At 49.7% G+C, this 17,159-nt stretch overlaps 1 protein-coding gene across 1 annotated transcript in view; it reads left to right on the top strand.

Moving 5' to 3' along the window:
- IDH3B (isocitrate dehydrogenase (NAD(+)) 3 non-catalytic subunit beta) overlaps nt 1–11,603 on the top strand; it is a 68,060-nt gene extending 56,457 nt beyond the window's left edge. Inside the window, exon 12 of the mRNA XM_073650375.1 lies at nt 10,951–11,603. Coding sequence (XP_073506476.1) covers nt 10,951–11,028 — 78 coding nt within the window. The 3' untranslated portion in view covers nt 11,029–11,603. The remainder of the gene's footprint in view (nt 1–10,950) is intronic.
- The last annotated feature ends 5,556 nt before the right edge of the window (nt 11,604–17,159 follow it).

Below are 17,159 nucleotides of genomic sequence, written 5' to 3'. Positions count from 1 at the left end.
TGATATACCCTCGGCGTCCTGTGGTGTACTCCTCCCTATACAGACTGCTCCGGCTCTGATATACCCTCAGCGTCCTGTGGTGTACTCCTCCCTATACAGACTGCTCCGGCTCTGATATACCCTCAGTGTCCTGTGGTGTACTCCTCCCTATACAGACTGCTCCGGCTCTGATATACCCTCAGCGTCCTGTGGTGTACTCCTCCCTATACAGACTGCTCCGGCTCTGATATACCCTCGGCGTCCTGTGGTGTACTCCTCCCTATACAGACTGCTCCGGCTCTGATATACCCTCGGCGTCCTGTGGTGTACTCCTCCCTATACAGACTGCTCCGGCTCTGATATACCCTCAGCGTCCTGTGGTATACTCCCCCCCTATACAGACTGCTCCGGCTCTGATATACCCTCAGTGTCCTGTGGTGTACTCCCCCCTATACAGACTGCACCGGCTCTGATATACCCTCAGCGTCCTGTGGTATACTCCTCCCTATACAGACTGCACCGGCTCTGATATACCCTCAGTGTCCTGTGGTATACTCCTCCCTATACAGACTGCTCCGGCTCTGATATACCCTCAGTGTCCTGTGGTATACTCCTCCCTATACAGACTGCTCCGGCTCTGATATACCCTCGGCGTCCTGTGGTATACTCCCCCCTATACAGACTGCTCCGGCTCTGATATACCCTCAGTGTCCTGTGGTATACTCCTCCCTATACAGACTGCTCCGGCTCTGATATACCCTCGGCGTCCTGTGGTGTTCTCCCCCCTATACAGACTGCACCGGCTCTGATATACCCTCAGCGTCCTGTGGTATACTCCTCCCTATACAGACTGCACCGGCTCTGATATACCCTCAGCGTCCTGTGGTATACTCCCCCCTATACAGACTGCTCCGGCTCTGATATACCCTCAGCGTCCTGTGGTATACTCCCCCCTATACAGACTGCACCGGCTCTGATATACCCTCAGCGTCCTGTGGTATACTCCTCCCTATACAGACTGCACCGGCTCTGATATACCCTCAGCGTCCTGTGGTATACTCCTCCCTATACAGACTGCACCGGCTCTGATATACCCTCAGCGTCCTGTGGTGTACTCCCCCCTATACAGACTGCTCCGGCTCTGATATACCCTCAGTGTCCTGTGGTATACTCCCCCCTATACAGACTGCTCCGGCTCTGATATACCCTCAGCGTCCTGTGGTATACTCCTCCCTATACAGACTGCTCCGGCTCTGATATACCCTCAGCGTCCTGTGGTATACTCCCCACTATACAGACTGCTCCGGCTCTGATATACCCTCAGCGTCCTGTGGTATACTCCTCCCTATACAGACTGCTCCGGCTCTGATATACCCTCAGTGTCCTGTGGTGTACTCCCCCCTATACAGACTGCTCCGGCTCTGATATACCCTCAGTGTCCTGTGGTATACTCCCCCCTATACAGACTGATCCGGCTCTGATATACCCTCAGCGTCCTGTGGTGTACTCCTCCCTATACAGACTGCTCCGGCTCTGATATACCCTCAGCGTCCTGTGGTGTACTCCCCCCTATACAGACTGCTCCGGCTCTGATATACCCTCAGTGTCCTGTGGTATACTCCTCCCTATACAGACTGCTCCGGCTCTGATATACCCTCAGTGTCCTGTGGTATACTCCCCCCTATACAGACTGCACCGGCTCTGATATACCCTCAGCGTCCTGTGGTGTACTCCCCCCTATACAGACTGATCCGGCTCTGATATACCCTCAGCGTCCTGTGGTGTACTCCTCCCTATACAGACTGCTCCGGCTCTGATATACCCTCAGTGTCCTGTGGTATACTCCTCCCTATACAGACTGCTCCGGCTCTGATATACCCTCAGTGTCCTGTGGTATACTCCTCCCTATACAGACGGCTCCGGCTCTGATATACCCTCGGCGTCCTGTGGTGTACTCCCCCCTATACAGACTGCTCCGGCTCTGATATACCCTCAGCGTCCTGTGGTATACTCCCCCCTATACAGACTGCTCCGGCTCTGATATACCCTCAGCGTCCTGTGGTATACTCCTCCCTATACAGACTGCTCCGGCTCTGATATACCCTCAGTGTCCTGTGGTATACTCCCCCCCTATACAGACGGCTCCGGCTCTGATATACCCTCAGTGTCCTGTGGTGTACTCCTCCCTATACAGACTGCTCCGGCTCTGATATACCCTCAGTGTCCTGTGGTATACTCCTCCCTATACAGACTGCTCCGGCTCTGATATACCCTCAGTGTCCTGTGGTATACTCCTCCCTATACAGACGGCTCCGGCTCTGATATACCCTCAGTGTCCTGTGGTATACTCCCCCCTATACAGACTGCACCGGCTCTGATATACCCTCAGTGTCCTGTGGTGTACTCCCCCTATACAGACTGCTCCGGCTCTGATATACCCTCAGCGTCCTGTGGTATACTCCCCCCTATACAGACTGCTCCGACTCTTATATACCCTCAGTGTCCAGCGGTATACGCTACGCTGTATAGACTCTTCTACCTCTAGCATAACCGCATTGTCCCGTGGTATACACTACACTGTACAGACTCCTCTTCGTCTGGTCTAAGTTCACCGTCAATCCCAGAAGTTCATGCTGAGATTTTCTCGTATTTGTGCACACACCCCCGACTATCAAAAGATACCACAATGGAAAGAGCAGCAGCCATGGCCAAGAAGTAGAAGGTTTGTCCTCCATGTCGAAACAAAAGATCCTTGAGAATGCTGCTGCCCTGCTCATGCTGAAGAGCGCAGTGTCCGCTACCATCCTGAATGATGGGCCATCCACGTGAAGAGCGCAGTGTCCACTACCGTCCTGAATGATGGGCCATCGACATGAAGAGCGCAGTGTCCACTACCGTCCTGAATGATGGGCCATCGGCGTGAAGAGCACAGTGTCCACTACCGTCCTGAATGATGGGCCATCGGCGTGAAGAGCGCAGTGTCCACTACCGTCCTGAATGATGGGCCATCCACGTGAAGAGCGCAGTGTCCACTACCGTCCTGAATGATGGACCATCCACGTGAAGAGCGCAGTGTCCACTACCGTCCTGAATGATGGGCCATCCACGTGAAGAGCGCAGTGTCCACTACCGTCCTGAATGATGGGCCATCCACGTGAAGAGCGCAGTGTCCACTACCGTCCTGAATGATGGGCCATCGACGTGAAGAGCGCACTACCGTCCTGAATGATGGGCCATCGGCGTGAAGAGCACAGTGTCCACTACCGTCCTGAATGATGGGCCATCGGCGTGAAGAGCGCAGTGTCCACTACCGTCCTGAATGATGGGCCATCCACGTGAAGAGCGCAGTGTCCACTACCGTCCTGAATGATGGGCCATCGGCGTGAAGAGCACAGTATCCACTACCGTCCTGAATGATGGACAATCGGCGTGAAGAGCGCAGTGTCCACTGCCGTCCTGAACGATGGGCCATCAACGTGAAGAGCGCAGTGTCCACTGCCGTCCTGAACGATGGGCCATCAACGTGAAGAGCGCAGTGTCCACTGCCGTCCTGAACGATGGGCCATCGACGTGAAGAGCGCAGTGTCCACTGCCGTCCTGAACGATGGGCCATCGACGTGAAGAGCGCAGTGTCCACTGCCGTCCTGAACGATGGGCCATCGACGTGAAGAGTGCAGTGTCCACTGCCATCCTGAATGATGGACGATCGGCGTGAAGAGCGCAGTGTCCACTGCCGTCCTGAACGATGGGCCATCGGCTTGAAGAGCGCAGTGTCCACTGCCATCCTGAACGATGGGCCATTGACGTGAAGAGCGCAGTGTTCACTACCATCCTGAATAATGGGCCATCCGCGTGAAGAGCGCAGTGTCCACCATTATGATGTGTAACAGGGAGGCTTGACATCTGTGAGGGTATGTCTTCTGTAGTCCTGAAGAATGTGGCTCCCTCCTTCATCAGTGTTTCCACGTCATTCTGAAGTATGGACCGGCCACCGTAAATCTTGAAGAACGATGTGACCTCCAAAATAACAGAAGAACCTGCACTCTTTGGGATAATGAATACCAATGTGTTCATCATCCTGAAGTCTCAAACCACCAGGACTCCTAGAGCTGGAGTATCTGGGAGAGAAGAGTTCTAGTGCTGGATATGATGAACCTGACGGTCGTGGTGATGGAGCTCCAGAATTCGGGTATCTCTCCACCCATCCAGCCTTTATGGTAGAGCGGACGGACATGAGCCGTTCTTCAGTAACAGCCATGACCGTCCACTGTAAGTTTATCAGAAGGACTCTTAAGACCATGAGTCCAGGAAATCGGTCTTGTACTATTTAGTCTTGAAGGGCAAGTGTAGCAGTTGGAGATGACCAGGCGCCACTTATCACCTGTTCTCTTTTATCCCTATGAAAAAACAGCAAGATGGCAGTGGAAACTGAGAAGGTAGTGAGGGCAAAGGATGAGAAGAGCAGTGCAGAGTACAGAGCAATGATGAAGCGCTATAGAGCCCCGGATCCAGGACCAGTCGGGACTCGATCACACATCACAGGAGAGAACGTTCCTGCACCGTCCTCCACCACGAGACCATCAACAGAAGAAAAAAAGAACATGCCCACATTCAGGTGTGCTTAGCGGGCGGTGTCCCACCATTAGCGGGCGGTGTCCCACCAGCCTGTAATCACCCCCAGCTAGAACATAACAATCACTGACTATCAATCGTCTATAGGTCCGAGCTACGGAGGCCACCATGCAGTCCAGACCTTGTCCAAGCTGTTACGACATGAGGCACAATATCAGGCGGCTGGCTCTGATGTCAGGGAAGTGTCCTATGCAATGTCCGAGGGAGTGCAGCTCTGGAGCATAATGCAGGCTGTAATGATAGCAGATGCTTTAGCTGAGGGTTCCTGATAACAATAAGCTGTGGGATCTGTCTGCCCTGGTGATGGCGCTACTGCCACCATCATTCTAGGAGCTAATGTGGTATAATCTGTGCCCATCGACCGATCAGGATCCAAGGATAATGCAGAACCAGGAGGTGGCATGATGGCAGCTGTGATGTCAGCTCCTCACCGGTCATAGGATGTGGACCAGGGGAGGGCAGTTGTTGTGGAGACTGAACTTAAATTCTGCTCATTGTTGATCTATAATAATTTTTTCACTTAATATTGAGCAGAATCCTGTTGACTGCGATTGTTTGTACAGGTCACATTGGGCTGATGGTATCCTGTGCTCTCACCACTGGCAGCTGATCAACACCAAAGAAATGACTGCAGACGAGAGTATGTGCTGTCCCAGTGCGACCCGACGCAACGTCTGATCGCACTCACACCACTGGTCAGACCACTGGTATTCTATGGGGCCGTGCACAGGGCTGATTTTTTTTTGCCTCAGAGACAGCAGAGAAGTCTGTTTTCTTTGCAGTTTTATGCTCCCACACAGCCCCCTTGTACAGTATAATGACCCCACAGCCCCCTCTACAGTATGATGTCCCCACACAACCCCATTCCACAATATCTCTACACAGCCCTCTTACTCAGTATTATGTCCCCACACAGCCCCCCTTACACAGTATGATGTCCCAACACAAGCCCCCCTTACACAGTATGATGTCCCAACACAGCCCCCCTTACATAGTATGATGTCCCCACACAACCCCATTCCACAGTATCTCTACACAGCCCTCGTACTCAGTATGATGTCCCCACACAGCCCCCTTGCACAGTATGATGTCCCTACGTAGTCCCCTTACATAGTATGATGTCCCCACACAGCCCCCTTGCACAGTATGATGTCCCTACGTAGTCCCCTTCAACAGTATGATGTCCCCACACAGCCCCCCTTACACAGTATGATGTCCCAACACAGCCCCCCTTACACAGTATGATGTCCCCACTCCGCCCCCCTTACCACACTCAGCCCCCCTTTACATAGTATGATCTCCCCACTCAGCCCCCCTTACACAATATGATGTCCCCACTCAGCCCCCCTTACCACACTCAGCCCCCCTTTACATAGTATGATGTCCCCACTCAGCCCCCCTTACACAATATGATGTCCCCACTCAGCCCCACTTACACAATATGGTGTCCCCACTCAGCTCCCCTTACCCCACTCAGCCCCCTTTTACATAGTATGATGTCCCCACTCAGCCCCCCTTACACAGTATGATGTCCCCACTCAGCCCCCCTGTCAGGGACTACACCGGCGGGATCATACAATATCCCACCGTTTCCACCAATTTGTAAGGGATTCGTCTCACGCACGATCCCGATTACTCACTACTTAGTTATTGGCAAGCGAGCAGTGAGCGTATGGCGTACACACCCCCGGATTCCAATGCATGGAATATGGGTATATGCCCCCGTACGATCACTACCAGCTTCACGATAGCCTAATTAAGATTATTCGCTGCCACCACCAATCAGTTCTGGCCGATTGGACTCCTTATGGGTAGTGTATGGCTTCGGGGGAAGAACGATTACAGGACAGAAGAACAGAGCTATTAAATTTTATATTTAATCCAAAAGGTAGGCAGTGTTTATGAAAAATATACAAATATTTTACAAAAGGGGGACAAAACACTACAGAATATACAGTTACACAAAATAAAAAAGGATTAACTAAAGAAATGTACTAGACTGATCGCAGAGACGATTCAGTTTAGATGGAGGTGAGGCGCTCCAATTGATTTGGCCGTTATCTAACGGGACCCGTGCTTATAGAATATATACCTCCCAGCATGAGTATGGATCAATCTTCAGTTGGATCTTTTATGCAGAGGGGGGACCTGACCACACACTCCCCTGCGATGGCCTCACGTGGGTTTGTCTTCGCCCTTCATGATTTTATTAAAATATCTAACTTCTGCGATAACTTCTCGCTGGTTAATTGCAGAAGTTCGCAAGTGATACCATATTTTTTATTACGAAGTTACCTTTATTTAGAGACTAGACGTGACATAACTGCTGTTGTTTATTTTGGTACTTTTGCGCCACAGCTCACCCGAAGGGCTCACAGTACCGGAAAAATATGCATATTGTTCCTTAGCTGATCCTGCTGCTAAAAATGTGTCCCATTCTCAGAAGTATAGAACTTCCAATATTCCATACTGCAGATTGAACATATATGCAAATGGGGATGCCCTGGAGGTGAGAGAGAATTCTTTTGAAGCTAGGAGCTGTATCCTCAGTCTTTCAATCCCATATGCTCAGGTGTCTATTTATCATAGGTCTCTCCTGTTTGGTATGTTAATTAGGTTAGTAGCTCCTTTTGTACTAGCATTTGCATATTAACCACTTCTCAGAGTGTAAGCTCTTGGTCCTTGACAAATTGTAGATAGGAGAGGGGGAAGAGGGGTTTGGGGAAAGAGAGACATTTTTAATATTTTCTATGACACCCCCCTTCCATATTGTCCCCACTCAGCCCCCCCTTCACAGTATGATGTCCCCACTCAGCCCCCCTCTTTATATAGTATGATGTCCACACTCTGCCCCCCCCTTACATAGTATGAGGTCCCCATACAGGCCCCCTTTCACAGTATGATGGCCCCACTCAGCTTCCCCTTTACATCATATGATGTCGCCACACAGCCCCATTACACAGTATGATGTTCCCACACAGCCCCATTGCACAGTATGATGTCCCAACACAGCCCCCGTACACAGTATGATGTCAACACAGCCCCCCTTACATAGTATGATGTCCCAACACAGCCCCCCTTACACAGTATGATGTTCCCACACAGCCCCATTGCACAGTATGATGTCCCAACACAGCCCCCGTACACAGTATGATGTCAACACAACCCCCTTACATAGTATGATGTTCTCAACACAGCCCCATTACAGAGTATGATGTCCCAACACAGCCCTCCCCTTACATATTATGATGTCCCCACTCAGCCCCCGTGCACAGTATGATGTTCCCAACACAGCCCCATTACACAGTATGATGTCCCAACACAGCCCCCCTTACATAGTATGATGTCCCAACACAGCCCCCCTTACATATTATGGTGTCCCCACTCAGCCCCCGTACACAGTATGATGTCCCCACACAGCCCCCATACATAGTATGATGTCCCCACACAGCCCCCGTACACAGTATGATGTCCCAGCACAACCCCCCTTACATAGTATGATGTCCCCGCTCAGCCCCATTACACAGTATGATGTCCCAACACAGCCCCCCTTACATATTATGATGTCCCCACTCAGCCCCCGTACATAGTATGATGTCCCAGCACAACCCCCCTTACATAGTATGATGTCCCCACACAGCCCCCGTACACAGTATGATGTCCCCACACAGCCCCCCTTACACAGTATGATGTCCCCACTCAGCCCCATTACACAGTATGATGTCCCAGCACAACCACCATTACACAGTATGATGTCCCAGCACAGCCACCATTACACAGTATGATGTCCCAGCACAACCCCCCTTACATATTATGATGTCCCCACTCAGCCCCCGTACATAGTATGATGTCCCAGCACAACCCCCCTTACATAGTATGATGTCCCCACACAGCCCCCGTACACAGTATGATGTCCCAACACCGCTCCCCTTACATATTATGATGTCCCCACTCAGCCCCATTACACAGTATGATGTCCCAACACCGCTCCCCTTACACAGTATGATGTCCCCGCTCAGCCCCATTACACAGTATGATGTCCCAACACTGCCCTCCCCTTACACAGTATGATGTCCCAACACAGCTCCCCTTATACAGTATGATGTCCCAACACTGCCCTCCCCTTACATATTATGATGTCCCCACTCAGCCCCCGTACACAGTATGATGTCCCAACACCGCTCCCCTTACACAGTATGATGTCCCCGCTCAGCCCCATTACACAGTATGATGTCCCAACACTGCCCTCCCCTTACATATTATGATGTCCCCACTCAGCCCCATTACACAGTATGATGTCCCAACACCGCTCCCCTTACATATTATGATGTCCCCACTCAGCCCCATTACACAGTATGATGTCCCAGCACCGCTCCCCTTACACAGTATGATGTCCCCGCTCAGCCCCATTACACAGTATGATGTCCCAACACTGCCCTCCCCTTACACAGTATGATGTCCCAACACAGCTCCCCTTACACAGTATGATGTCCCAACACAGCTCCCCTTACACAGTATGATGTCCCAACACAGCTCCCCTTACACAGTATGATGTCCCAACACAGCTCCCCTTACACAGTATGATGTCCCAACACAGCCCCATTACACAGTATGATGTCCCCACACAGCCCCTTTAGCTTTATGTCCCCACTCAGCCCCCGTACACAGTATGATGTCCCAACACAGCTCCCCTTACACAGTATGATGTCCCAACACAGCTCCCCTTACACAGTATGATGTCCCAACACAGCCCCATTACACAGTATGATGTCCCCACACAGCCCCTTTAGCTTTATGTCCCCACTCAGCCCCCGTACACAGTATGATGTCCCAACACAGCTCCCCTTACACAGTATGATGTCCCAACACAGCTCCCCTTACACAGTATGATGTCCCAACACAGCTCCCCTTACACAGTATGATGTCCCAACACAGCCCCATTACACAGTATGATGTCCCCACACAGCCCCATTACACAGTATGATGTCCCCACACAGCCCCTTTAGCTTTATGTCCCCACTCAGCCCCCGTACACAGTATGATGTCCCAACACAGCTCCCCTTACACAGTATGATGTCCCAACACAGCCCCATTACACAGTATGATGTCCCCACACAGCCCCTTTAGCTTTATGTCCCCACTCAGCCCCCGTACACAGTATGATGTCCCAACACAGCTCCCCTTACACAGTATGATGTCCCAACACAGCTCCCCTTACACAGTATGATGTCCCAACACAGCCCCCCTTACACAGTATGATGTCCCCACACAGCCCCATTACACAGTATGATGTCCCCACAGCCCCTTTAGCTTTATGTCCCCACTCAGCCCCCGTACACAGTATGATGTCCCAACACAGCTCCCCTTACACAGTATGATGTCCCAACACAGCTCCCCTTACACAGTATGATGTCCCAACACAGCTCCCCTTACACAGTATGATGTCCCAACACAGCCCCATTACACAGTATGATGTCCCCACACAGCCCCTTTAGCTTTATGTCCCCACTCAGCCCCCGTACACAGTATGATGTCCCAACACAGCCCCATTACACAGTATGATGTCCCCACACAGCCCCCGTACACAGTATGATGTCCCCACAATGTACTGTCAATAGAAAAATAAAGCTACCACCCCCTTCCCCCGCTGCTCTTGTCTGCGCTGTGTATGACGGCACGGCTGACGCGATGTAGTGACCCGATGTAGTGACATCATCTTGCCTCCTGTGCTCGGACGCGCAGGTCAATGATGGAAGAAGTTGAGGATCCAGATATCAGTGACAGTGAGATGCCAAGCGGGGGGCGGCTGCATGGTGCGGGTCACCACCGTATACGGCCCTCTGGCCCGATTCGCACCAGAACAGCCCAAGGGCCGCACTTTGCCCAGATATGATGTTGACTCATAAACCAGGAGGATCTGCAGGTGCACAATGCGAAGGGTTAAACCCAAGGCCAGAAGACCACAAAGCTTCAATGCATCTAGGAGATATGGACACTAGATACCCCTGACGATAATGTCACCGTGTCGCTTAGCTCAGACCTATCATAAAGAAGATGTCAGGTCAAGTCCTGAATGCCTGTAGTCATCGACACAAAGAGCCGTTCACATATTACTGATGTCCACTGGACCATCCGAGGAGCGTAGATCTGTGTGTACTAGAATACTGGTAAATACGGTGGTGTGTGACAGCTGCCCATCTTGGCTCAGGCAGGATAGTAAAGCTGCCGTCCTACTGCTTATATGGAAGGTTACTGACCTCCAGTGGTTAGTGTGAGGCATAGCATGCTGCCATCTTACCATGCAACTCCCGTCTGTAAAGATCCTTTTATTGCTTGCAGGTGCGTACAACAGATATGGGAGGATACGCCACGTCCCTGGACTACACACATGCCGTGATCGCCAACCTCAACTCATAGAGCGACCACCGATGCTTCCTCGCTGCCACATTCCTATCATGCTGCTGTTTATGTATGATGTGCGCACGCCCCCGGTATACAACTGGCTCTGTGTCACCATTGTGCAGTCTGCTCCCATCACTGCTGTGCGGCTTCTGGCTCCTAAGATGCTCATTCACATCAGATATAGCTGATAGTTGTGGGCAAAATACAATCACTACACTATTTGTGCAGTATGAGTGTAATGGACTGAAGGTACCGCTATGGGCACCACACAGGAATATACTGGATTAAAGGTACAACTATGAGAAAAGGGCATCCACAATATAATTTACTGATGGTACCACTATGGGCACAGGCCATGAAGAGTATATTGTACCAGAATGAGAGCACCACTCTGAGCAAAGGACATTAGAATATATTGTACCAAAGGCACCGCTATGGGCACGGACTGTGCAGAATGTATTACACTAAAGGTACTGCTATGGGCACTGAAAACCAAAAATAAGATGCAAGAAAGAATCTCCAATGTGCAAAGTGTGATGCAGCTTTACCTGATGTGTATTCTCTCTTTAAATAAAGCTGGCTTGTGTGGAGCCCGTACTGACAAAATATGTATACACATATGGGGACAGGGCTTCCATCACTGCTTCTGTTGTGTGGGTGGGTTTCCTAGGTCTTCACCTACCCCAAGGCTGAGTGGTTGCCAAGTTCTGAGGGCAGAGCAATTATTTAAAGGGGAATTATACCTACCGGTAATTCTAGTTCCAGTCCATCCCTCTGGCCAGCACACAGGAGATGGTCTTCCTTGATCTTTGCAGGGACAGGATCACAGGTTAAGAGGTCTTTCCACTCTCCAGTGTCTCAGATCACTACAGAGGGATGGATGCAAATGGTCTATACGAGCCACTAGAAACTCATCTGCAAGATAAAACATACGGGAAGGGAAACTGCTGCTGTCCGGAGGGACTACCTGGAAATCAAATTACCAGTAGGTCTAATTGCCCCTTTTCCAGTCCATCCCTCTGGACAGCACACAGCAATACCAAATAAATAGCACCAGCAAGGGCACAGAAGCCGTAAAGGACCAAAGCCCTAGGCTAGATGTAGTAACCGATCTGTAAGATCAGAAGAAATATAGACAATTGGAGCAATTTCCAAGGCACCTGAAACCCTGTGATTAGCGTCTCCAGATTCCTGGTGATAGATCCATAATGCCAGGAAGCAATGAGCAGATTAGAAGGATCAAACCTTTGATGAATACCCTTGTTCTAGTTGGAGTAAGAAGGTGGCAATATTAATATTTAACCCATATAAAAAAAAAAAGTATGGGCTACCAATCGCTATCCTAAGTACATGTAATAGCCAAAGTATAAAATTCTGCAAAGATAAATCACAGTATTGAGTACCTGATATATAATGCTAAATATTCACCATCCATCCATGTGGTAGACAAATTATATGGCAGAAAATGGGTAGCGTGAGACCCCATTACTGTACCCCACACCAATAATGTACCGCAGTAACTGTCAGATGAATTATAGACTCCGCAGCCATAGAAGAGACAGTAAACACCGCTTATTGCACAGAAAAGGATGGTGGTGTCCACTGCCACAAACAAAATGAGGACTGTTATAGACCAGTAATAAACCTGCATGTACTTATTCTTTCACTGGTTCTCCTACGCCCGGGGCACAGAGCAGCTCACCACGCGTCCTGCAGGACACAGGCCGTGCACCACTGGAAGATTAATCCAGTAACCTTTAGAATATGGATAACTAGGACCCTTATACGTAACGCACCCAGGAGCCCCCTGAAGTGTGTCCTGTCCCAAGGCCTCAGGGCAGGAGCTGGAACCCTCGAGACTAAGGGACTATGCCGCTGCAGTCTGGCATGTAACGTCCCACCCATTACCAACACCAGGTCATCAGACCACGTGAGAGGAGCGTGGTCTCCACGCCTGAGGGGCTGATGGTAATTACACTCCTTATATCTGTGGCTTCTAATACAGGACCTCGGTCTAACTCCCGATAGAAAGAACCCTTCCCCCACAAGAGACAGACGGCATAACCAGCGCTGGACTATATCCCCAAGACAATGGGGTTCAATATGCATATAAAGGCATATAAATCCAAGTTTGAGCCACCTTGATCATGGTTAAAAAAAAAACGTCGAATACAGTAATTTTTTACGTAAAAAAACATTTACACTGTATTCAAAGTATTTTTTTTTTTACCATGACCAAGGTGGATCAAACTTGGGATTTATTCATAAATCTGTATTACGATCATTCCACGTAGGCCAGCAACCCAGACAAATAGCATCCCGGACTATAGACTCACTGCTCTTACAGTAAAGAATCTGCATCGATGATGATTAAACCTTCTTTCCTCTAGATGTAGTCTGTAGTCCAATCTTTTAATATATTAAATTAAATAAAAAAAATAATTTTATCTAGTATAAAGATTTGGGCGTTTGATCGTTGTTCCTAATGAGGCTGATCAGATGGTTCGGCGACCCATAGCCTTCAGCAAAGTCTTCAACTGTTCATCACCAAAAACTTTAGAAGACCTTGTAGGCTAAGCAAAAAAAAAATATATATATATTATATATATATATATATATAGTATTCTTTTGGCCTTCTCCATTATCCATCTAATGTTGGCAATCACATCTCTTGTTCCTCGGGCTTTTCTGAATCCGGCTTGTTCCTCGGGCAGATCTTTATCAGTAAGGCTGTAGCCGTCTTCGTAGGATCTTCAATAATATTTTGTTGGCACGAGCACAATAGTCCGATGGTTTCCACAGGCGGTAGCATCTCCTTTCTTCGGAATAGGAATAATCCCGGATCTTGGCCATTTACTGTTGTCCATACATTGTTGACCGAGGTGAGTGACGTCATCAACTGCGGCTTCTGAAGACTTTGTTCGCTCTATTGGATATGGACACATCCAGGCGCTTTGTTGCAGCAACGACTTCATCTTCCAGGATGTTCGGCTCTCCATCCTCTCCCGTCCGTTTCTTCCCGTCATCACCGGGTCATTCTTGGACAGGTGCTCCATGTATGCCTTCTTGCCTTGATTTGTTCGAGCTCAGTTTGTTCCCGTTGGCGTCTTTCACCATTGCCACTCTTGGTTGAAACTTTCCATGTATCTTTTGGTTTGCCTTCCTGGTCAGATGTTTGCTTTCCATCTTTGTTAAAGTTCTTTGCCCTATAGTCTTTTACAGATGTTATCTACAGCCCGCTCGCTAAATTACCATCGACATTCGTCTCGTTATCTGCAGCCCGCTCGCTAAATTACCATCGACATTCGTCTCGTTATCTGCAGCCCGCTCGCCAACTTACCATCGACATTCGTCTCGTTATCTGCAGCCCGCTCGCCAACTTACCATCGACATTCGTCTCGTTATCTACAGCCCGCTCACCAACTTACCATCGACATTCGTCTCGTTATCTACAGCTCGCTAACTTACCATCGACATTCGTCTCGTTATCTACAGCTCGCTCACTAACTTACCATCGACATTCGTCTCGTTATCTACAGCTCGCTCACTAACTTACCATCGACATTCGTCTCGTTATCTACAGCCCGCTCACCAACTTACCATCGACATTCGTCTCGTTATCTACAGCCCGCTCGCTAACTTACCATCGACATTCGTCTCGTTATCTACAGCTCGCTAACTTACCATCGACATTCGTCTCGTTATCTACAGCCCGCTCGCTAACTTACCATCGACATTCGTCTCGTTATCTACAGCTCGCTCGCCAACTTACCATCGACATTCGTCTCGTTATCTACAGCTCGCTCGCCAACTTACCATCGACATTCGTCTCGTTATCTGCAGCCCGCTCGCCAACTTACCATCGACATTCGTCTCGTTATCTGCAGCCCGCTCGCCAACTTACCATCGACATTCGTCTCGTTATCTACAGCCCGCTCGCTAACTTACCATCGACATTCGTCTCGTTATCTACAGCTCGCTAACTTACCATCGACATTCGTCTCGTTATCTACAGCTCGCCAACTTACCATCGACATTCGTCTCGTTATCTACAGCTCGCTCACTAACTTACCATCGACATTCGTCTCGTTATCTGCAGCCCGCTCGCCAACTTACCATCGACATTCGTCTCGTTATCTACAGCCCGCTCGCCAACTTACCATCGACATTCGTCTCGTTATCTACAGCTCGCTAACTTACCATCGACATTCGTCTCGTTATCTACAGCCCGCTCGCTAACTTACCATCGACATTCGTCTCGTTATCTACAGCTCGCTCGCCAACTTACCATCGACATTCGTCTCGTTATCTACAGCTCGCTCGCCAACTTACCATCGACATTCGTCTCGTTATCTGCAGCCCGCTCGCCAACTTACCATCGACATTCGTCTCGTTATCTGCAGCCCGCTCGCCAACTTACCATCGACATTCGTCTCGTTATCTACAGCCCGCTCGCTAACTTACCATCGACATTCGTCTCGTTATCTACAGCTCGCTCACCAACGTACCATCGACATTCGTCTCGTTATCTACAGCCCGCTCACCAACGTACCATCGACATTCGTCTCGTTATCTACAGCTCGCTCGCTAACTTACCATCGACATTCGTCTCGTTATCTACAGCTCGCTCACCAACGTACCATCGACATTCGTCTCGTTATCTACAGCCCGCTCACCAACGTACCATCGACATTCGTCTCGTTATCTACAGCTCGCTCACTAACTTACCATCGACATTCGTCTCGTTATCTACAGCCCGCTCGCTAACTTACCATCGACATTAGTCTCGTTATCTACAGCCCGCTCGCTAACTTACCATCGACATTAGTCTCGTTATCTACAGCCCGCTCGCTAACTTACCATCGACATTAGTCTCGTTATCTACAGCCCGCTCGCTAACTTACCATCGACATTAGTCTCGTTATCTACAGCCCGCTCGCTAACTTACCATCGACATTAGTCTCGTTATCTACAGCCCGCTCGCTAACTTACCATCGACATTCATCTCGTTATCTACAGCCCGCTCGCCAACTTACCATCGATATTCGTCTCGTTATCTACAGCCCGCTCGCTAACTTACCATCGACATTCATCTCGTTATCTACAGCCCGCTCGCCAACTTACCATCGACATTCGTCTCGTTATCTACAGCCCGCTCGCCAACTTACCATCGACATTAGTCTCGTTATCTACAGCCCGCTCGCTAACTTACCATCGACATTAGTCTCGTTATCTACAGCCCGCTCGCTAACTTACCATCGACATTCATCTCGTTATCTACAGCTCGCTCACCAACTTACCATCGACATTCGTCTCGTTATCTACAGCCCGCTCGCTAACTTACCATCGACATTCGTCTCGTTATCTACAGCTCGCTCACTAACTTACCATCGACATTCGTCTCGTTATCTACAGCCCGCTCACCAACGTACCATCGACATTCGTCTCGTTATCTACAGCCCGCTCACCAACTTACCATCGATATTCGTCTCGTTATCTACAGCCCGCTCGCTAACTTACCATCGACATTAGTCTCGTTATCTACAGCCCGCTCGCTAACTTACCATCGACATTCATCTCGTTATCTACAGCCCGCTCACCAACTTACCATCGACATTCGTCTCGTTATCTACAGCTCGCTCACCAACTTACCATCGACATTCGTCTCGTTATCTACAGCCCGCTCGCCAACTTACCATCGATATTCGTCTCGTTATCTACAGCTCGCTCACCAACTTACCATCGACATTCGTCTCGTTATCTACAGCCCGCTCGCCAACTTACCATCGACATTCATCTCGTTATCTACAGCCCGCTCGCCAACTTACCATCGACATTCGTCTCGTTATCTACAGCTCGCTCAACTTACCATCGACATTCGTCTCGTTATCTACAGCCCGCTCGCCAACTTACCATCGATATTCGTCTCGTTATCTACAGCTCGCTCACCAACTTACCATCGACATTCGTCTCGTTATCTACAGCCCGCTCGCCAACTTACCATCGACATTCATCTCGTTATCTACAGCCCGCTCGCCAACTTACCATCGACATTCGTCTCGTTATCTACAGCCCGCTCGCCAACTTACCATCGACATTAGTCTCGTTATCTACAGCTCGCTAACTTACCATCGACATTCGTCTCG

Source organism: Phyllobates terribilis, unplaced genomic scaffold, assembly GCF_046119375.1.
Source record: "Phyllobates terribilis strain yellow unplaced genomic scaffold, ASM4611937v1 Scaffold_1__5_contigs__length_1240528914, whole genome shotgun sequence".
In the NCBI taxonomy this organism is placed as follows: Eukaryota; Metazoa; Chordata; class Amphibia; order Anura; family Dendrobatidae; genus Phyllobates; species Phyllobates terribilis.
Note: the sequence above shows the minus strand (reverse complement) of the source record. Positions and strands in the feature narration are given on the sequence as shown.